The sequence below is a fragment of the Orbicella franksi genome, chromosome 14, assembly GCF_964199315.1.
Source record: "Orbicella franksi chromosome 14, jaOrbFran1.1, whole genome shotgun sequence".
Lineage (NCBI taxonomy): Eukaryota > Metazoa > Cnidaria > Anthozoa > Scleractinia > Merulinidae > Orbicella > Orbicella franksi.
The window spans coordinates 7330864-7353152 of NC_138158.1; the positions used below are offsets into that span (position 1 = coordinate 7330864).

General features: G+C 36.9%; 1 protein-coding gene across 2 annotated transcripts; it reads right to left on the minus strand.

Moving 5' to 3' along the window:
• Nucleotides 1-784: 784 nt before the first annotated feature.
• On the minus strand, nucleotides 785-21536 carry LOC145467574 (zinc finger FYVE domain-containing protein 9-like). 2 transcript variants are annotated; one of them, XM_081451141.1, is made up of 19 exons: nucleotides 21342-21536; nucleotides 18574-18641; nucleotides 16872-18058; nucleotides 16016-16115; nucleotides 14881-15084; nucleotides 14119-14160; nucleotides 13641-13694; nucleotides 12945-13010; nucleotides 12321-12394; nucleotides 11951-12041; nucleotides 11270-11367; nucleotides 9684-9810; nucleotides 9053-9135; nucleotides 7928-8032; nucleotides 7028-7175; nucleotides 5837-5917; nucleotides 5276-5438; nucleotides 4316-4589; nucleotides 785-3871 (listed from the first exon to the last, which is right to left on the minus strand). In XM_081451141.1, exons 2-19 carry the CDS (start codon nucleotides 18638-18640, stop codon nucleotides 3713-3715), a joined length of 3123 nt encoding a protein of 1040 aa, XP_081307267.1. In that variant the 5' UTR covers nucleotide 18641; nucleotides 21342-21536; the 3' UTR covers nucleotides 785-3712. The 2 variants fall into 2 exon arrangements, with proteins under 2 accessions (XP_081307267.1, XP_081307266.1); XM_081451140.1 differs by having other exon boundaries at nucleotides 14119-14340.
• Nucleotides 21537-22289: the final 753 nt, after the last annotated feature.

A 22289-nucleotide genomic window follows, 5' to 3' on the forward strand; every position in this document is an offset into this window, starting at 1 on the left:
AATAATAGGTCAACCAAGGCATGCAGCCTTGGTTTCAAACATACATCTTTGATGTTGGACATCCATGTTAGGGTCAATTGACACCTATCAACTCAAGGTATCTGCTAACCAGTATCACCTGACCATATAGCAGGCTAAGGTTTAGAACTCATCAAGGTCAAGTGTTTTTTGAAGTTGACCGCTGACTGGCCAAGAACTGGTTTTCGATTAGATCACAGGCTCATAGCCAGTTAATTTGTAGTAATAGGTGCTCCGCTTTTAGGCTTGGCTAAATCTATATATTAAGAACATGAAAGAAATGAGCGCTGCTTTTGACATGCTAGATTCTAGATAATTATCCAGAATTTTAGACTTTTCTGGGAATTTTTGAGTACCACATATATTATACCACACCAGTGTCAGCCACATTTTACAACCATTTTCTAGACTATATATAACAAAGCTCCCTACCCCCGAGACCCTCTATTATATTGTTCAAAGCAAGACCTATCACAAAGGTAGTAAAGGGGATTTGTTATTCCATTCCATGCAAAAAAAAAAAAAGACTTTATTTTCCAGACTTTTTTCTAGACTGGAAAACTAATTTTTCAGCTATCCATACACGTCCCAAAATCCCTCTGAGGATAAATTCAGGAGAAACATGATACTATACTGCAGATCTGCAATATTTGTTTAACACAGAATACTTAAAACTGGTTGATTAATTATTATCAAACTGGATTAATATTAACTAATAAAACTATAAACTAAGTAAAGAAAAGTAAACTGGTGTTTCAAAACAACCTGTTGAACCATATGCATGTGTATGTTATAAGACAGGGCTCGGGAATGAAAGGAAACATAATATAAGCACAGATATGACTCCTGTGATGTAAGCATTAATATAACACCAACTCAAACATCATTTTACATGGTTTAATTAGCCACATGTACATGTACCAGCTGAAGATAGCCTATAATAGATCTCATTTTAACTGTATTTTATGTTTTACTCTATAAATTATTATATTTTTTTTTTCATATAAAAAAAGCAATCACCTGTTTTCTCGAGACCTGTCTGACTTCTTTCCCAAAACAAAAAGGTACATTTAATAGTAAATTTTAATTGTTAAAAAACATTCTGGCTAAATTTCATGCCCAACACAAGTCAAACAAAATACATAAGGTTGTAATCCCTTTCTTAAGACCCCTATCTGACAGTCTTTCCTAACACAAGTAAAGTACAGTGTGTAATAATATAATAACGTATAAAATGTGTGTCAGGCAAAAATGTAATAAGAATATAAGTTAACCCATGTTTAGAGAACTTGTCCGCACGAATGACACAGTGCTGCAACAGTTCACTTTTTTGGTTGCAAAGCGTTTAAGCGTCGCTAAAGTAGTGCTCTTTCTGGCTTGCTTTCCAAAATACTAACTATGATTATATTAATAAAACAATTTTTAAAACACTTTCTTCCGACCTGATCCCAACACAAGTCACACGACAAGATGCAATATCAATTAATAACACATTTTTTAGTACCATTGGCTCCTTTCCTAGCATATACCAGACAAACAAGATAAAATATTAATGACAAGTTCTAAGCCCTAACATTGTTGCTTACTTTTTCAATACACAATAATTATTTACCCATTCTTCCAAATCCCAAGCTTATTAGCAACACAGCCTTTAACCTTGGAATCAACTGATTTAGCAGATTTTAGGACATCAAATAACAAACAATTAAAGAAACTGATCTAACTACATGTATTGAGTATAATGTATACTAAACCTGTAACTCAGAAACATAATATGTAGCAACTGGACAACAAATTTAATATATATTTACAATGTTTAACAGAAATAAGATTCACCTTCCCTTAGATTAAAATGCACTGGCCATGCAGGAGTTAAGATAACTTATGCCAAAGTTTACACGGCATAATCAGTGCAAGCATAACTCTAGTTCATATAAATATAGCAATGATGTCATGTGTAAATTACATACATTAATCTCAGTTATGTATGCCTAGAAAGTAGTGTTGTGTGGAAAATTTAACCCTAAATGTACTATGAATTTTAAGCAGTTTGTAAAAAGCCAAAAAAAACTTCAGAGTGAAAAAATACATATATGTGTAAATTTACAACTGCTAGAACTATAATACAATATATTTGAAAAAGTTCCCCTTTTTGAGATGCTGTGCATTTTTCAAATCATGATATTGCCAGAATACAAAAGTCTCCGAGTGTGAGCCTTAGAGAGGTGATTACAACATTGGTAAAGAAGAGTCACCAAAAACTTGCAGACTGAACAAAATAAAATAGATTATTCTTGAGGCCAATAATTAACACAAATTCATTATAACCCTTAAGGTGGTTCCCTAGAGTAATTACGAACACCCTCCCTATATAGAGCATGAGTTAGAAAATGAAAGGAAGGGAAGGAAGCTTTTCCCTGTAGAGATTTACCAGTATGGGTACTGGTAATCGCTTATGTTTTGGTAGTCAATTTTTGGATTAAGGCCATTACCATGGCAACAGCTCGTCTGATGACAGGCAGATGTATTCCTCATTTTGACCTAAACTCCTTAATATTTATACTTTCCTTTGGTGAAATTTTTTCATACTTCACCACATCATAGAAATGATATTGCCTGACATTTTGAATTGGTAAAAAGTCAAGGTTGTTAAGACGGTTTTTCCAATATTCTGTAATTTGTCATTATTCTAAATATATTAAATTAGTTCAGACAGATTTTAACTAAAATAGGGTATTTTGTTGGAATTGTATGTGGTTAGAACTGAGCCAAATTAAAAAAAAATTCACCAAAGGGAACGCAAGAAAATTAGCATTTATTTGGTCATGCTGACGTCACAAAAATCAGAAAAACATGCATGGTCATTTACTAAAGCACGCGCTCATGTGACGCCATGTATTGCATGCGAGAAAGCAAGAGTAAATTAGAGTTCTTTTACCGGTTATTTATAGAGCTTTTTTTGTCATATTTTTTTTGGCCCTAGGCTTAAACACATGTTTGAACAGAGTTTAAAACTATTGCTACTTATATCAAAGTGATTTGACGCCTTTCAAGTGCTGGAGTGGTTGTCGTTTCTTCTTAGGGTTACTTGCATCATTTTTGTACATGCAATCAATACTCACATCTGGCAGGAAGTGGTAGCGCACGCTATTGAGCCTCAGAAAAACTGTAGTAAGCCACATTAATGTGATATAAACTGTACAGTGTTATCTGCTATTAATATAATATGAATCACTTTAAGTATCTTATACTGAAGACAACCCTGTGGGTAAATGAAAACCTTGAGGTAATGATAAAGGTTCGCAGGTTAAAGTTCTTTCAAAAATTACAATATTTGGCAAATATATATAAAGTGATCTCAGCTTTCAGTAAAAAAGGAGCAATCCAAGATCACTAGATTTTCAGTTCTGAGATTAATAGAAATTGTGGTTTTTGGATGATAGTTTAAAAGTAGTTTGTTATGATGTTGAGCTGTTAAAATATCAAACATCCTACTCATTGTTGCATTGGTTCCACATGTAGAGGGTTCTATATAATAGAGTGGTTTGATGGAAGGTACACTGTAACTTAAATTCTAAGAGCTCATTTCCAGGTTGCTTCCCATTTTCTGATGCGGCCAGTATACCACCCTTTTCTCATCTTGCATGCAGTTACAGTACCTCAGAGTAGGAGAGGTATTATGTAGTTGTGTCTGTCAAAGAAGCCTCAAAACTTTAAACAACAATTCTACACTAAGAGAACGGACTCTCTGGTTATTTGCCGCAGAGTGAATAACAGGGACTAAGACATCATCAAGATCTGACATAATGCTGGCAGGCAAGTTCTGTTGGTTACTTCCTGTAAAATAGCCAACCTGTGAGAAACCAGATATGGTGAATAAAAGACATCATACATAAGCAAACTTATGCTAAATTTTTTTACATGAAATTGGTAACAGGGCGTCTTAGGGCTAGTAGGTGGGACTCAAAGTTGAGAGGTTTTAGTTAATGCTAGTTATGTTTGAGTCTCCTGGGATAATGAATGGGTATTAACCTATAATGGGTATTGACCTATAATGGCAGGCTGAGCTGCAATGGAGTAGCATCTTGCATGGTTTTCATTTGAGTGTCAGAAAGTAATTGGTTTTGCGTTGCTACGCCACACGACTGGCTTAAAAAAACTCGCACCATTTTTTCATCCAATTGGAAGAAAAACCAAAAACCAATTCATAGTTTGCTCTCACTCTTAAGAAAAACAAAACTGAAAAGTGGGGCCATCTGTGATTTTGCTCATTCAATGACAAATATGAATGCCTTACACTATCAGGATCCAAATTCACCCTCAACCCAATGAAGCTGAAGCCGTCTGAACTAAGTTTGGACAAGTGCGGCATAAGTGTTTGACAAAATGCTTTGGCAAGCTCTCCAGTCAGTTTATTGAGATCCCGTGATGCACTTTGTTGGCCTTCACCTAAGAAGAACACCTCTGTCCACTGTATTCTGAATATATTCTTGCGAGTAAAGTCACAGCCACTGTGAACCTTCACACTGGGAAAAGAGTCAAGCTGTAGGCCATCCACTGGACTGCACAAACTGTGAACATTTAAAATAAATAAAATAAATTATAACATTTAGAGAGAAAGCCACATCAACCCTAGCTGGTTTTCATGCAGGTCTTCTATCCTGATCTAATTGGGATTTGGAACTGTTGGTTTTTCAGGAGGGAGGAAAATCGGAGTACCAGGGGAAAAACCTTCGGAGCAAGGCAAGAACCAACAATGAACTCAACCCACATATGGTACTGGGCCGGAATATGGCTATGGATATATTAAGGAAAAGAACCTGCAAATAACACTTATCAGGCTTACTTTTCTTTTTACTTCCAATCTGAGTGGTTAAGCAGGTAACTTAGCAGTTCTTTTCATATCACTGACAACTGACACAATCATTGACTGAGACTTGTCCCATATGAAAATGTCAGGAATGCTTGTCATCTTGCTTAGGGGTGTAAAAAAAAATAGTGTTCAGAACAGAACACCAGTACTTTTAGTCCTCAAAGTAACTTTTAGGGTTGCACTCCAGGCAAAAATAAAAACACTGTCATTTTTGTTTCAACTGGTATCTGTTAGGGATAAACTTAAGCCACGCCCAAATTGGTCCCCTTTAGGAGTTTAATTCAAATTTTACGGTGATCATCCCAAACCTTTTCATTCAGGAATTTCCCCTCCCCCCTACAAAAATGGGATCCGTTGACTTTTGTTGACCAGTACAAACTATACCTGGTTTGTTGTGGGTTGTTGTGACGACTGACCCACTCTACAATGACCAGCTCTTCACCTCCCCCACCTGGGATCCCTGTGGTAATGGTATAGTCCTGCATCTCCTTCAAAGCATGGCGTAGCTTGTCAATCACTTCTGGCATTAACTGTACCATAATACCATCTAAACAAAAAAAAAATTGACCGTGTATTTTATGAACCAAACACATTTTTTTAAAAAAAGATACTGTGGAAATGATTGCAATGAGCTAGTATCCCATCCAGGGGGACAGCACAAAAGGAAGTGATAAAATAATGATGTTACAAAACTTCCCACAGGGAAAATGTTTGTAGCTGAGTAAGAATGTGTGAAAAGATAGTAATACTATAATATATATTGAGCTTAGTGAACCAAGTTCTCGTAATGATCAGCCATTACACTCCTCTAATGTCTAGGACTGTAACACTCTACAGTAGATACAATACAACAGTAACAACATGTTACACACATAGCAAGCACACAGTAGGACTACTCAAGTACATTTATACTTAGTACTGGGAAGGTGAAAACAGGCAACAGACCTTCTACAATGTTGACTTTGGCCATGAATGGACTGCTGGGCTTAAGTGCTCCGCTGAATACAATAAAGCTTGCTCCAGTCACTAAATAAAACAACAACAAATAGTCAAAAGGACAATTTGCAGCATTTCTACTGAAACATTGCAAGACATGTACAATGATGCCCCATTTAAGTCCAGATCTGAGCCCTGGCTGGGGTAAAAGGCTGTTTTTAAAAATATTAAAATCTAGCATGAAGTCAAGGCTTAGAGGAATAAAACAAAAGAAATAACTGTAAGATACATCAAGGTTGAATAAATTATAAATAAACAATTTCTCTTGTTTAGTCCCGAAGTTTCGTTGCTATGCTAGAATTTTAATATTTCAAAATTGGCCTTTACTTTGTTTATTTATTTTTACTAAAATATACACTACTTATTTACACCAGGTGCTACACACTTAATTACAACAGGAAAACAAAAGTAAAAACAATTAGTTAATTCTGACAACACATGTTACTGCAGCTACAACAGGGAAAAAATGAAAAAAAGAGAGAAAAAAAGGAAAAGGAAAACAAACAAACAACTAATAGCATAGAGAAGGGAGAAGAGGAACGATTTCTAATCTTGAATTTTTTTAATCTCAAAATTGGCCTACTGCCTTGTGGTAATGCACTTTGCAATTGGGCAATGCACGTTACTTTCACACTTTTACAATGCCTCTCTTCATCCTGGAGTGTAAATGGCAACAGAACAATTTCTAAGAGAAACTGGGAAAAAATAATGACAAGTAAAATGCAATAGACTACATGCAGCACTTCAACCAGGGGAAGTAACAACACTCCTGCATGTAGCTTGTTATGATATGGAAAATAGAAGTAAGTGAAAAGGGTTTAACAAGTTTTAAATACAGTTGACTCCCGATAACTTGAACCTTTAAAGGATATTGATTGCAGAAAAAGGTTCGACTTATCAGGAGTTTTAGAGTTATTGGGAGCTGAGAACAAAACAATGACCAGAAATAAAGGGGGAAAGGTGTTTACTGTATTTCTATTCATTCAGTGTACATTTAAATCAAATTTAACTATAGAGAAGTCGAATGAAGTCAAGAGGTTGGAGTTAGCGAGAGTTCAAGTTGTCGGGAGTCGACTGTACACATATACATTGTTAACTAAAAGTAAATAAGAAATAGCTGCAGCATCAGCAGCAGGGTACCTTTCCTAGCTTGATTCTGTATGTTAATTGCTTGAGTTTTGTAGCCCTGTTCATTCTGCATACAGACCAAGTGTGAGTCTGCCTGTAAACTGAAGTTAGCTCCCAGGGCCATAACGTGTTCATCTGTCGCATTAAGAATCTTCACTACCTGACAAAATTAGAAAACAAATTTAACAACTTCTTTAAAGAGTTAACTACAGAATGTTGTGCATATCAATACAACACGTAGTTATATTGGAGTAGCATACTGGTGGAAGCTATAAGGCCATCATATAACTAATTACGTTGAAATGTGACAAACTTTTTGCATATTGCTAAGATTTATTTTGTCAATAAGGAACAGAGAGAAATGGTGGCACATGGTAATCTTTACCCCAGTGAAGACGTCCTGTGACGAAAGTGTACATGTAGGTTTACTCAAAGAGTGCAGCTGGTTTAGCTCAAATCAGTCCTCTGAATTGACACATAATAGCTAAATTGATGGTTAGTAACATAAAGATAGCTTTGATAAATTCACTGCCTAGAAATATAAGTAGTAGTTTGAGCAATTTCTGGAAAGTTTCAGCCAAACCACTTTCTTCACCACATGTACTGCAATTTGTAAAGGGAAGGGCAGATAAGCAACTCTAAAACAGAGAAAAGGTGAAAAACAACACAGACTATTGACTTAGGATTATGCTACCCGATTTTGATTTGCATAAAAACAACCTTTTCACTTGATGTTACAGTGGAATGATTTCCATTTTTCCATGAACATTTGAAACAAATTTAATTATCACCAACATTTCAGCTATTTTGACTACAAGATGTCAATTAAAAAATTAAAGCAATGGTACAATAAAACAACCAGACTGTATCCCTGACCAGAAGTAGTAATTATTCTGAAAGATCTTGGTCTACCTCATCATATCTGTCTTGTGGCAATCTGACTAAAGTCTTTTTTTCTTCCATGTGTATCACAAGTCCTGTTACCCTTGGTAATGTATACTGGAAGTTTTTAAAATCCTGAGAAAAATATAGTAGCAAAAGAATATTAGACTGATATCACTGACAATTCTGCTTCTTCTGATCAGTGGTTATTGGAAAATTGTAGCAAAAGCGTTGCAAAAATGAAGGGAGGTAATGTACTAGCATCTTACCAAGGGCAGGACATATACATGTATATATATTTTTAAAGCCAGGCCCTAGATCAAGACAGGCACCATGAAAGAAACACAGTTTGCTAAAGAACACGGATCATGTGTACTAAAGGCATCTGTGGTTGAGTGTCGATCAATACCTTGATTGATACCCTCGATAAACATTCAATCGATATTCAATTAACACTTGATCGACACTCCATCGACATCTTGGTCAAAAGTCTGTCTACAGTTGACTAATTTTCGATTGATGCATACAAGTCAGACACCGAGTATTGATTGGGATGTCGGTCAAGTACCAATCAAGATGCCGATCGAGACTATCGATCGAGGCTATCAATTAACTCCCGACTGCAGATGCCTTTAGTACATATGATCCAAGAACACAACACAAGGAACCAGCCAGGATTTAGCCCTGAACTCCTGATGCAGCATCTAAAGCCTCATGTTACCATACCAGCTTCCATATGCAATCCGTGTGCTTGCTGCCTGGCAAAAGTACAAGACCCAGGGATCCCTCCTCCATTTATGAAATACTGTTAAGTAGTTAATATCATGGGTGACAAATTACCCCTTAATTTTGGTGAGGAATTTCAAGGTTAATTTTTAATAATATTACAAATTAACCCTGAAATACCACATTATTCCACATTAAATTCCAAATATTTTATTTCACATGCAAAATTATAAAATTGCCATCGCAATGTTTGGTGTGACATTTCTCAATACTGTAAACAAGTCAAACACCCATGATTGTAAGCATAATTTGTCACGGCTTAGCTAATAAGAATTTTGACAAAATACGTCTGAAATTATTTCCTAATTTCACTCATCACTATTTGATTACTGATACTAATTTGTGTTGAAAACAAAGATAGATGCATACCGCTAACAGGTTCATGATTGTGTGTCCAACTTCTGCATACACTGATGATCTGTTCCTTGAACTGAACAGCGGACAGGGGTAATCTATATCAAACAAAACCAGCTGATGGATTAATCTCTTTAAAAAAATTATGATGTCGATGGGTTAAGACAATGTATCATCTTCTCACAGAGCAAACTACATGCCATAACTTAAATGCAGTAGATTATTCTCTTTAAAAAAGCACGATGTAACTTGATTGAGACAATGTATCAACTTCTCACATACAGCAAACTACAATCTTTTAATCTTTCAATCTTTATTTTCGTTCCAATTGACATTTTTTACAGTTAATCTGGCCTGGAGATTGAAAGCTGGACGGCCAAGGAACAACTGGAAGCGGTCCATGGTGCAGGAGTTGGGAAGAGTAGTCTACTCCTGGGAGAAAGCCAGTGGTGTACGTTGGAGGATACTGGTGGACACCCTATGCTCCCCCGTGGTGATAAAAGATAATAATGACCAGTCTAGGCAGTCCAGTCTATCAAGATCTAATTACAATTACCACATGCAGTTAATTACTTTCAGATGATTTACCAGTTGATTATTAACCATCATTATTGTGCAATGTAATAAACATGTATCTAAAACCTACATCTGAACTCAGCCCCAAGTCTTAGCTGAAGTCTCAAAGGAAACAGTTGAGCCCAAGGTGTCTCCAGACGTTTTATCAGTAACCCTACCACATAAGGTGTTGACGGCACAGGGATGTTCTTGAGACACTGAAATTTAACACGGTTGGTTGGCTTAATCTTCAAGAAGAAAAACTGCTGGGTTGTTCGAAAGCCAGTCAATACCAACCCAGGATTAAAAGTTAACTGAAGTATTAAATTTTTGCCACGTAAAAATGTTTTTCACTGGTTTATATGTTTTGTGTAGTTTGAAATTATTCAAACTCAAAATTGAAGAACAAACAATACAAACTGAAACCCTCACCGAAAAGTTACAAAAAAAGAAATCAAAATTCTGCTAATCCTGGGTTGGCTTAATCATGCTTTGAACAACCCAGCACTGAACAATAAGGTCACAGTACAGAGGCAGACCTCTTTTTGTATCAGAAACAAAGTTGCATTTAATTATAGTTTTGTATTAAGTAAACATAGTTATGTCACATTTTCGTTTTGTTCATAATTATATGTAAGTTTTGCTTCTTTCAATAATTCCATATCTTTATAATTATTTAGAAAACAGCCCTAAGAAAATACACATGCTGATTTGTTAAAAATCATGTTTCTATAACTCGATAGAAACACAGAACTAGCACGAGCTATTGATATAATGATGGCACATGCAAAGAGAATTTACATTTTGATGATCAAAGTAAACAAGTTTTTCTTTTTTTGTCGCTGTGTTTTCTAAAAGAAATAAAAAACATGTTCTCCGTGTTTCTATTGAGGTATAGAAACACTCGTGAAAGTTTGGCAGAACTAAAAAAAAGCTGTGGAAATGCTCGCCTGTGGCTCGTGTTCCCACAGCATTTCTCGTTCTCCCAAACTTCCACTCATGTAACACAGTACATGTTTTCTATTTCTTAAATAACATTCAACTCTTGTGCATAATCATACACAAGTCTTGTGCATGTCTACAAGTTATAAGTACATAATTTATCATGCTTTTTCTTGCCATCTCACCCATACAGCTTGTTAATAAATTGATACAGTCAATATTTTGAATAATCAAAAGTCCACATAACAGTATGTGCAGATCATGTTAATTAATATGAGGCAAATTTTGCAATTCTCCAGACACAAGGATTGGAAAATATGTGGGGCTAATAATCATTAACATTTCTACCTTGGGTATCTTAGGAAATCTTCAGAAATCTTCAGATTCTTTGGAAGTCTTTCAAAAATCGTCATATCATCTTGGGAAGTCCCAAAACTCACTGGATTAAAACCTCATGCATTTGACTCAAAAATAAGTTGAATTGGCATGCAGATTTATACATAAAGTACTGCTCAGAAGTAACCTTATACAGAAGACAATCACAAAATGCATACAGAACAAGTATGGGAAAAGGAACAGATTAGCCAAATGAATACAAAACAGATATAGAACAGGTAAGGGAACAGATATAGAATCAGAACTGAACTTGTTTCATTCATTGTTCCCTTTTAGGTTACTTCTGAGCAGGGCTCTAGCTTAATGGACTTGGTTGATCCTCTGCGCTTTGATCCCTACCTGAAATGATGGCTTCACATAAAGGAAACCTGCATTGTCACCACTGCCAAGAAAGGGCTGACCAAAAATAGTGTAACCAAGTTCTGACACTGTGTGACCTGACATCAAAGTGATATACCAAGATTTAGACTGGGAACATAATGATCGTGGAAGCCAAGATGGTCTAATAGCACCAGATCCCAGCCAGAGCGGTTTGGTTTGACCATAGGCTGGGACCAATGTGTTGTGTTCCTGGGCTATAGACACTTAACACTCCCAGTGCCTCTTTCCTCCCAGGGGCATGAATGGGTACCAGCAAATGAAATGCTGGGGGTTACAATGAGATGGATTAGTATCCCATCCAAAAGGGGGGGGGCAGAGGGGGCAGGGGGCAGGGGGGGGAGGGTGGACATACTCCTAATCACTTCATGTTATGGAAACTGTAGATAACGCCGAATAAACCTGATGGGCCACAAGGCTTTAACCAAGACTTCTGACAGTTTACATGTACCTTGAGGGTAAGGGACGGTGTAAAAGTTCAAGAGGCGTGATTAAGTACATTGTGTAGCCACAATTAGATGCATTTTTGTAAGTGATGAATGAAAAATTAATATGATGGATAAAAAATTGACACATAAAAGAAGTGAAGGATCTAGATGGTCGATCTTAATTCCTACAAAGTTTTTAAGACTGTCACTGTACCTTGCTTGGCATATGCAAAAGCTGTGTTAAAGTGTGAGAGGACATCTTTGGGAAGCATTGCCTCTTTACGAAGACACTCCAACAAAACCACCTGGAAGGAAATTAAACTTAAATCAATGATGAAGAAGAACTTAGGCAATCACATAGCAAAAGTTGTTATGGAAGATACTGTAAGAAGACAGGCCTATACAATCTTAAAGATGCTTCCCTTGTAAAACCAGCAAATTATATATTTTTCTGAAGATACTCAGATGATGGAAAACACATCATAGTGAGCAATCATGTTTAACTAATGGAATCTTAAACAAAAGAATAGAACCTCTACCCAGAATATTATTTATTCATATATTTATAATGACATACACTTTACCATTTCCTCTTGGTTTGCAGCTCCCATTCCTTCTGTCACAAAACACCAGCACTTCCGTTTTACACAACAGTTTACTGGATCAAAGAATATACATAAGCTGGTAAGTCATCTCAAAAACGTTTCCAAATCTTTTCCTCTGATATCCCAAGTAATTCAAATAACTTTTTCTTGATGGACTTAACTTTTTTCATGTAGACCATTATTCTGGCCTTTTGGGTATGTAAAACTGGAAAGCATCACAGACCTGGCATTATTAGACAATGTTATGTACATGACTGTATATAACACTTTATTTTCCATCCTAGGCCAGGTAGTAAGTGTATAAATTCCCTGAATGATTGTTGGACAAAAATGTAAGGAAAGGGACATGCAATAGCACTTGTCTAGTATCTGATCAAAGCAAAGAAGTTTAAACGACAAAATCCAGTGTCTATGTTGTAGGCCAAAATGAAATTCAGGTTAAAATGAAATTCCTTTGTCTCTTAACCCTAATTATTCATGGATCGTGAATAATTAGGGTTAGAATCTTGACAAAGGAAATTTAGAATCAAACAACTAGGTTAAAATCATTTTAACCTGAATTTCATTTTGACCTACAACATTTACACAGTCTCACATACTCACATTTCACTATGCTAACTTTGACTACCAAGTTTTTATTGAGTAAAAATACAACAGTTTCATGGAGACCTGTAGGCAAAAACAACAACAAACAAACAAACAAGTGTTAACTTCTTTTCTCTTACTTTGTTGATGAAAAATTAATTATGACACTTAATACTCTTGTTAGTATAACACAGTGTAAAATCGCTTATACAGTAACTCAGAGCACAGATGAACCTGGATCACCCTCGGGGAATGGCTAAGTGACAGCTTAATAAAGGGTGACCGCCTGATACAGGTTGCAAGAAAAACAGTTCAAATACAATCAGTGATGAAAAGACACTATTTTGACCTCAAATTAGATTTGCGAAAATAAACAAGGAAATCAATTGTTTGACCTTGTGTGCTAGATTATTTGAAACTATGTGAACAAGTAATTGACACTGTGTGACCGTTTAATACAGGTCAAGACAATAGGAAAAGTCCTGTTGGGACTTCGCAAATGGTGACCGCGACCGCTTAATAGAGGTGACTGCTTAATAGAGGTCAAAATTACAGTAATTAAGGGAAGTAATTTTCAGGACTTTGAAAAGTGACTGCTTAATAGAGGGTGATCACTTAATATGGTGCTGCTTAATACAGGTTCAACTGTATACGCAAAATACTACATGTAATTAAAAGTGAGGACTTCAAATCTTATAAATTACAGTGAAGCACCTTTTATCTGATACATAATTTCTGCAGGATCAGGCCTCTCCTGAATAGATATCTCTGAAATACAATACAATGTAGAGATATTTATTATGCTACATGTACAGGAGTAGAACCTTGCAATCTGTCAACAGTGTATGCTCAAGCAGTTTGCAAACAGGTTTACCAGCAGTTCAAAGTCAAAATAAAAGACACAAGTCAAAACACAAATTTTAATAGTTGTCAAGAGTATTTCCATGATCATGTCTGAGCCTGGAAGCAAATAACAGTGTAGAATTTAGTTCATCTTGCCCGCTCTTGGCCAAATAATAAAGCCACTTCCTCTTGGTCCAAGTAAAAGATTGATCAGTCATTTTGTAATTTAAAGAATCTCTTCCTTACGGCTGCCCAGATGAAATGACCAAATTTTGGTGGGCTATTGGTAGTCAGATTAACCACACTTCCAGTCATTGTACTGTTACGAAGAACCATAACATCACTGTACCTTCATTTACAACTTTCAATACTGGAGGGAGTGCAGTGATATCTAGAGGCAACAACGATCGCACATTATCAACATCTAATCGAAACAGACAATCACTGTCATCTGAGAGAGCTGGTGATGCTGGAGTGGATAATGGCGTCCCTGTCGCGTCTGTGAGTGGAGCTACAGGAATTTGTAATGGGGGAAGAACTGGCGGTGTCTGTTCCATTGTGACGCCCACTCCTAGGAAATTGTACATCACTGAGTTCTTGTTTCTACACTACAGTCACAATAGCTCCTGAGAGTCTATTTGGACTTACAACTCCTATACTTAATAAACTGAGAGTGGTTTTGATTCATTTCTTCAAGTATTATTTTTGAATATCTAACATAATCTGTCACATTGATGTTAGCTAATAAATCATTTTCTACAAACCATAATGTAATGCAGGGGCCTGTTTCTAGTACATGTCAAGTATTTCAGGAGCTTTGACACTCCCTTCCCTTGATAAATAAGAGTATATATGTACAGATTTATCTAATGAAATATCAGTTTTCAGAGGTGATTGAAATATGGTGGAAATTCAAATTATCAAGTTTTCAACATTTTGCCTTGATTTTTTCAAAATTAAAACACTGATTTATTTTACATTTCAAACTTGACCATGATACCATGATAACATCATCATGTTGTACAGTTTACGTCATACTTACTGTTCATGTTTATTCTTAATGTTCACAACTGAAGTGATAACATTTTATGTAAGAAATTCTTGGCTGTACCTGTTGCAGACAAGTCCAAATCTGTTGTATCATCTCCAATAGCCTCTGCACCTGCTCCAATTTCCTGCTGGTCATCTAGCAACTCTTCATCTTCCTCCAAAACATCTTCCAAGAGTACATCATGTGAGTCTTGTGGCAGACTGCCAAAATCACTTGCAAGGTGCACATTATCTTGGTTTTCTGCCACTTCCAATAATGTCTGGGCTGCAAAAGAACCAACGCCCAAAGCTAAATTAGCAGTTCCAGGTCTATGCTGGGGTTTCGTTAAGGGCTAGGCACCACGCACATTGACAAGCTGTGAGAATTATTTCACCTGCCAAGTTTGACCATCTAGTGGAAAGATTTTCTTGGAAAGAAGTTCATTAAAAAAAAGTTTTGCCTGCCAGCAAAAATCAGTTCCCTTCCTGCTGAAAATGTTAATGAAATCCCTGTCTGTGATCAAAATTTGTAGGGCAAAAAGGCTTAACAGTTAGCACTATGCAGTGTAGATCACATAGTCTAAGTTGGAACCATAGTCAGGGTCACTGTGCCATGTTCTTCAGCAAACCATGTAACTTACACAATGCCTCTTTCCATCCAGGGGTATAAATGGCTACTGGCAAATTGTGGGGGCAACTGGACAAAAATGGTGGAAGATTAGTACATGTACGTACAAAAGAGTAGCTTCTGTTCCAGGGGAGTAAACATACGCTAAGTTACTTTATGTTATGGAGGCTGTATAGGAGTCACACTGACTCATTTCACCCATCCACCCTGGCCCAATCCCTCTGGAAATTCCAATTTTGGTTCATAAACTCAATTGGATTTTGAGACACCCCTCCCCCTTGGAATGTCAAATAACCCTCCTAGGGGTGGGTATGGATATTTCATGGAAGTAAACACTGAGCAATTAATAGACCTTTTTCACTTGGGTGGTTTGTTTTCCCATAACAGACCATGTGATATTCTCTAGGGAATTGCTCTTTTATCCATCTTAAAATTATTTATTCATTATGCACATGACCATTTGAAAATTTGAGAGGAAGAATTCTCAAGAGTACATGTACATGTGTCATCACATGGTCTGAAATGGGGCAACAAACCGCCCAGTCGAAAAAGGTCTATTGTACACACTGAAATATTGTGACTTGGTTACCTCTCAACAGAGCATTACAGCAAACTTGGCAAACACGACCTTCTTTGTTATCCATGTATGGTAACAAGAACTTCATGTTGCAGCAGGATGAGCAAAGGGCCTGCAATAAAAGTCTTTCAGTTGGAAGTCATGTAATCAGCTAATCTCAGGGCTGGTGGTACAGTATATGACTCTTCAATTGGTACTCTTGTAAAACTGATGATGGATGTTTCATCTGAAACATTTCTTGTTGATATAACATGAATTTCAAACTCATCATGTGGTTTTTGAAAGAAATATCTTACTTTGTACTGCCAAGAAGCCATGTTCTACATGAACTAACCATTTTGGGGTGGTTTGGTTGATTAATTTTCAACTGATAGCAGACCAAGTTGAACTTGGGTGATCTTTCCAAAAGGAACCCTTTTTCACAAATTACGTTTGGTTACAATACAGTGGAATCCCGATTTCTTGAACCCTCAGTTTTTTGAACTTCCCAATAACTTGATATGTCGAACCAAAAGTTGTTTTCCTCCCTCAGTCAAACACTGTAATAATAATTTCACCCCAGATTTCTCAAAACTCTCCGATTTTTTGAACCAATTTTCATTTCCCTTGAAGGTTCAAAAAAATTGGGATTCCACTGTAGTTGATAAGCATTCAACAAACATTTACTCCTTTCAATCAAACCAACAGGAAAACAACTCTAACAACCCAATAAACTGAGAACACTATTTTTTTTTTATCCCTGATCCTTCACATTAACTAATGTTCCACTGGCAACAGTTGGGGAAATGCTCTACTGAGACACTCTCTCCTAATACAGTAATAATGATCTGATAAAATTAAAAGTAACAGATTTTGTTACTTACTATACCTTTCCGCAAGCTCTGCAGTGGTGTCTTCTCTTAATAACACTAAACTTCACCCCACAGTTCATACAGTGCGTAGCTACAGAGTCTGGAACCCAAATGGGTGGCACTTTGCCAAGGCATGATTCTCCTGAACTAATCCGTCGAGCTTCTAATGATGCGTGAGACTGCATTGTCATGGTTAAAACAGGTGACTCTGTACGTTCCTCTGATCCAACTGAGGGTTGTTCATTATCTGTATTAAAGCTATCTTGTTCTATACCATTTTCAGAGTCTCTTAAACTGGATTCATCATCAACAAAAACATGTTCACCCCCAGGTTCATTCTGCTCATAGAAATCTTGCGCTTCTGCGTTAGGGGCTTCATTAAGCCCCAAATAATTAGTTTCACCATCTCCAGCCATCGCAACAATGGATGATCCAGGTTGGTCATAACTAACAGTGTGCGACTGGTCTAGCAGTGTTGAATTTACCTCATAGCCATGAATGCTAGTGTCTTGATACTGAGACCTGTTGCTAATCACAGCTTGTTCGGGAGTCTCTTCCGCCTCTAAAGTTGAATTAACCAATGCAGGAGTTTCATTCTGGGGAATCTCATCCAGTCTTAAACGTTCTAAGTCATTTTCATTTTCTTCCCTGCTCACAAATTGTGTTTCTTGATCTGTAGCACTGTTCGAAACTGGTGTGGAATGTGAAGAAACCTCCTCACTTGTCCTACAGATCTGTACTTCTGCAATATCAATTTCATTACTGTCAGCCTCCTGGCTATCCAATGCATGCTCCTCAGACTGCAAAGTCACCACATTAGATTCTTCATTAAGTAAGCCAAGATCATGGTTCAATTGTTCTTCATCATCAAGTTCAAAGTGCTCAGAACTAACTGGCTCATTTACGCCATTTTCTTTGAGTTCATCAATAGCATTCTTGTCAACAAGACTTTCCAGGTTTTCGTTGTCAACAAGATGTTCAGCACTTTGGTTTGTAATAGCTTCAGCAGCTTGTATCACTCCATTTATGCTACTGCTGTCACTGTCACTATCATTCTTGACATCTAACATACTTTGATCAGATCCCTGATCAGACAATACCTCTTCCTGGATACTGGGGAATGATGCTTGAAAGCTCAATCTTGCTGCCTGCTTCCTGTCCGCAGCAGAGGCAACACAAGCAGCTGGCTGTTCTAACTCAGGTTCTAAGTAAAAGCGACAGAGGATCAGAATATCAAAATAGGGTTTGAGTGTAAAGCACTCCATTCAACAAGTATTCACAGTCCTCTGTTGTAAAGACAGAAAGATCTTTGTCTTTTAGAACTGAAAATATGTCTTTGTTTATGCATGTACAAGCAGTTCACAAAATGTATTTTAAAAAATTGAGTTTCATAGATATCCTGTATTCTGATGTGTCCATAAAATCTTTCCAATACTTAGTTCTTTCTGAAAAGCCTACCAATCAAAATTACTTCTGATGATAAGCCCCTCTGAAAATAAGCCCAACCGAAATACATGTATCAGCCTATGAGAAAACCTTGTTAACAAAAAATCTATTTCAGAATTTTATGCTGCCTATTAAATTTTATTCACAATTTTTGTCTCATAACAGCTATTACTGATCTCAATAATTATCTATAAATATCATGGAAGAGCATTATTATTATTGCTCCTCCGTGATAATTCTTCCTCTTATCTCATAGGAAGACACAAGGCTCACCTTGTTCTTTTTCTTCAAATTCATCCAACAGCTTGTCTAAATCCACTGGAACAAATGCACTGGCCATGCTACAATGTAACACATTTCACACATGACTAACAAAAAATCTTTATTGCTGAACGAAACATATACTCCATGACTTGTTTGATTATGTTAATTGCACCACCAATCACTGAGATCAGACAAAAGGATTATACAAATGGGGTTTTGGTCAGACTCTGTGATTTATTTTCCCTCACAACACAATAAATTCCACACATAATCCTAGTGTCAACACTTTTCAGTTTCACTTTTTTGGTATTACATGCATTTCTTCTACTAGATTTTTAAATAATCCCCTCCCTAATTGTATCTTTTTGGTGTGCTTCAGTGGCATATAAGAGTAATTTTTCACTAGCTGAGCGAAATGAAATAAATGAAAAATGTTTTTCTCACACACCATTGGGGCCTGGGTATAGGTCATGTGACCTATCAGGCAGGCAGTTGTTTTTGATGTGTCTGCCATAGCCGACTTTCCCACCCACCCACCCAAAGATTTTAAGTTTTTACACAATACCAGTATAATGTACTAGCCTTAAACTTTTTGCATTATTTCCAGTGTTTAGCATAATGCTACTTGTACATGTATTAGCTTTGATCTTGCAATAAAGCCCAGGCGGCAGCGGTCAGCTTGGCATGGCTACCAGCGGTGTGTGAGAAATCAGACTCATTTGGTATCCCCATCAGCATTGGTATTTTGGCTGGACTTCATCTCACCAAAAATATGAAACAAGGCTTGGCCAAACTTGTCTGATTTACCACCAAAGCAATGTATAAAGGAAATGGCTTGAGAACTTTTAAAATGAGTGTTGTAAAACCAAAACCAAAGTTATAACTCTGGCCAATCACAGATAAAACAGACAATCTAGTGAACCACACAAAACTCAAAGCAAAAAAAGTAGCCGATGTAAAACATGGGAAAATGTGTGTGTGGTTTTGGTTTAACTTCTGATTGGATGACAAAGTGGCATGTGCCAAAGCCAGTAATCACTTGGCATGGTAAAGCAAAACAAAAAACAAATGCAGATTTAGGGGTGGCAAATGTTCCGTCAAAAACCATGGGTCTTGCAAAAATTTTCGCTGAACTTCGTGGGTCTTGCAGTTTTGTTTTTAACGCAGTTATGTGCATCTCGCAGTCTCGCTTTTTTTCACAAAGCTGTCTCACAGTCTCGATTTTTTTTGAGGCTAAGAAAGTCACAAAGTACCGATTTGTTAATTAATTTAGTTTTTTGTATAAGCTTAAATGACATCTGAACATCTCATAACCTCAACGTGTTGAGCTCGCATTTAAAACACTTTGAAGTCTCCAGCTTGCAATTGAATAGGTCAAAATGTCTCAGGCTCGCAAAGAAAAATGCTCATTCCACCTTCTTGCAAAGTTTTTGCATTTACATGTACCATTCACCACCCCTAGATTACTTTCAACGCTCCAGTGAAACCCATTCTATTACCTTTGATTCATACAAGTTATTGTAACAGTCTTAAGGTCATTCCTCACATTTGCATTGCGCATCCTTACTGTGCATAATTTATGGCGTCATTAGCGCGTGCTCGTGCATGCACATATTGAAAACATGACGGATTTGCCTTGATATTGAGGTCTTTCAGTTGAAAAATGGCTCTAGCTCACCAACGAGCACGGGCACCCCAATTTTTTTTCCAGTCATTGTAATCAACTAATCATAAGCTTCGCGTGAGGAAAGACTGATCTAATTTCTATTGCTGAAAATTGAATAAATAAGAAAAATAGCAGATACACTGTGGTCTTTTCAATCTTGCAGTCGGTAACCACATCAAGAAATTTGGTTCAATTTTTTAATCAAGGATTTAGCTTTCTGTCTGAATCAAACTTAAAATGTTTATTTGTGTCCGACACAATGTATTGACTGTAGTTTAATGTGTTTTCTTATGAGTCTGGGCTCACAAAGATTTTACAATTACTGGGAATGCGTTTTTATAATATGCATTAAATAATGCCAAAATGGGGCATTTTCAATGCCTCACTGCTCCTTAATGAGCAGGGCACCCCCTTTTTTATTTCAAAATTGAAGTTATCATATGACAAATATTCAGTGGACAAAGTTTGAACAAAAATCTATCGTCACTTTTATTTCAGAGGAATTACCTTAAATGCACTGTTGAACCAAAGTTTTGTTCATTTATTTTTCAAGAGTTCTTTGTTTACATGACCTTGTACATCTTTGCCACTACGGTCCAGACAAACATGTATAGGTACAGTCAAAACAAGAGTCCCTTGTTAAACAAAACCACTGTCTCCAAAAAATTCGCGTACTGTGTACAAAAGATAATGACGTAATGTTCTTGTTCACAAGTAGATTTATGTGAATTAAGTATCTCTGACTATTTTCCACAACTTAATTGCACATTACTTCCTTAATTCAATATCTTGATGAATACAACTGGAAACGACTCAGTTGCACCCTTCTGACGTTCAGCTACCAGTATAAGCTTGAACATGTTCACATGTTTATCTTGGACAGTTCGTTATGATGTCGAACTTTAAAATAGCTTTACGCTTAATCTTATAAAGGACAATGTTAAATGTGGGGTTAGGCTAAGAAATAAATATATTTCTTTTATCTTAACTCAGCAAGAAAGTTTTATCAGAGCTTTAGAACGTTATTCTCTGTTTTGGACTTGTTTACAAGCGCTACATTTAAACATAACAATCAAATAACCCAACATGCATAGCTAAATTATAAGCCTACCTGATGATGGAGGCGTGTAAATCATTTCACATGGCTGTTTAAGAAAGACGTAATGTGTTTTCACACAAAACAGTAGTTCAACCTCCCGTCTCTGCAATTAACACTGTTCTCGCCACGAAAGAAAAGTTATTTTGCTTCAGCACATGCACACATTACATCAACCACATCGTCGTCGTAGTTTGCTCTTTGCTCGGGCTCCGGTGAGCTCATTTGACGATCAGCAGTTGCACAAAAAGAACGTTGTGTACGGTCAACGAGATGACTCGCAAAATGGCACGAAATTTTGGCGGGCTCTGACTTTTTGGGCCCACTTTTTGCGATTTTTTCGTTTATTTTTTTTCCCCACGTTCCACAAAAAAAGAATTCCCGAAAAAAAAAAACGCTACCGCAAAAATGTTCTCGGCAAAAATTTACTCCACTGGCGAAATTATATATACAAGCGCACCAAAGCGAAAAGCCAAAAGTCATGCGCTTGCGTGCAAATTAAAACCCAGACACTATATAGCCTGCTCGTAGGTTACAATAAATAGCTCAAAAACTGTCTTTCAGTTTTGTTTATTTTGCCTAAATATCAAATCAGAGCCGAGGTAGGGTCGTAGGGGCCCGCGGGGGACTCCCCTTTGAAATGGTAGGGGGATGCCCTGGGGGATGCCAGTCTGGGTAAAAATGGAATAGGTTCGATTATCAGTCGCTATTCGGGAGAGGAGCCCGCGCTATTAGACCGGACCAGACCAATGAAAAAATTCAGGCTTGAACAGGATTCGAACCCATGACCTCTGCGATACCGTGCAGTGCTCTACCAACTGAGCTATCAAGTCAACTGGGATCTGGTCACTTTGTCTTCATATCTTTCTCCGCAGTTCAAATATATGATCTTTCAAATAGTCATTTGTATCCTTCACCATCTACAGGTATATTACGAACTCACAATGCGACCAGCTGCCAGTT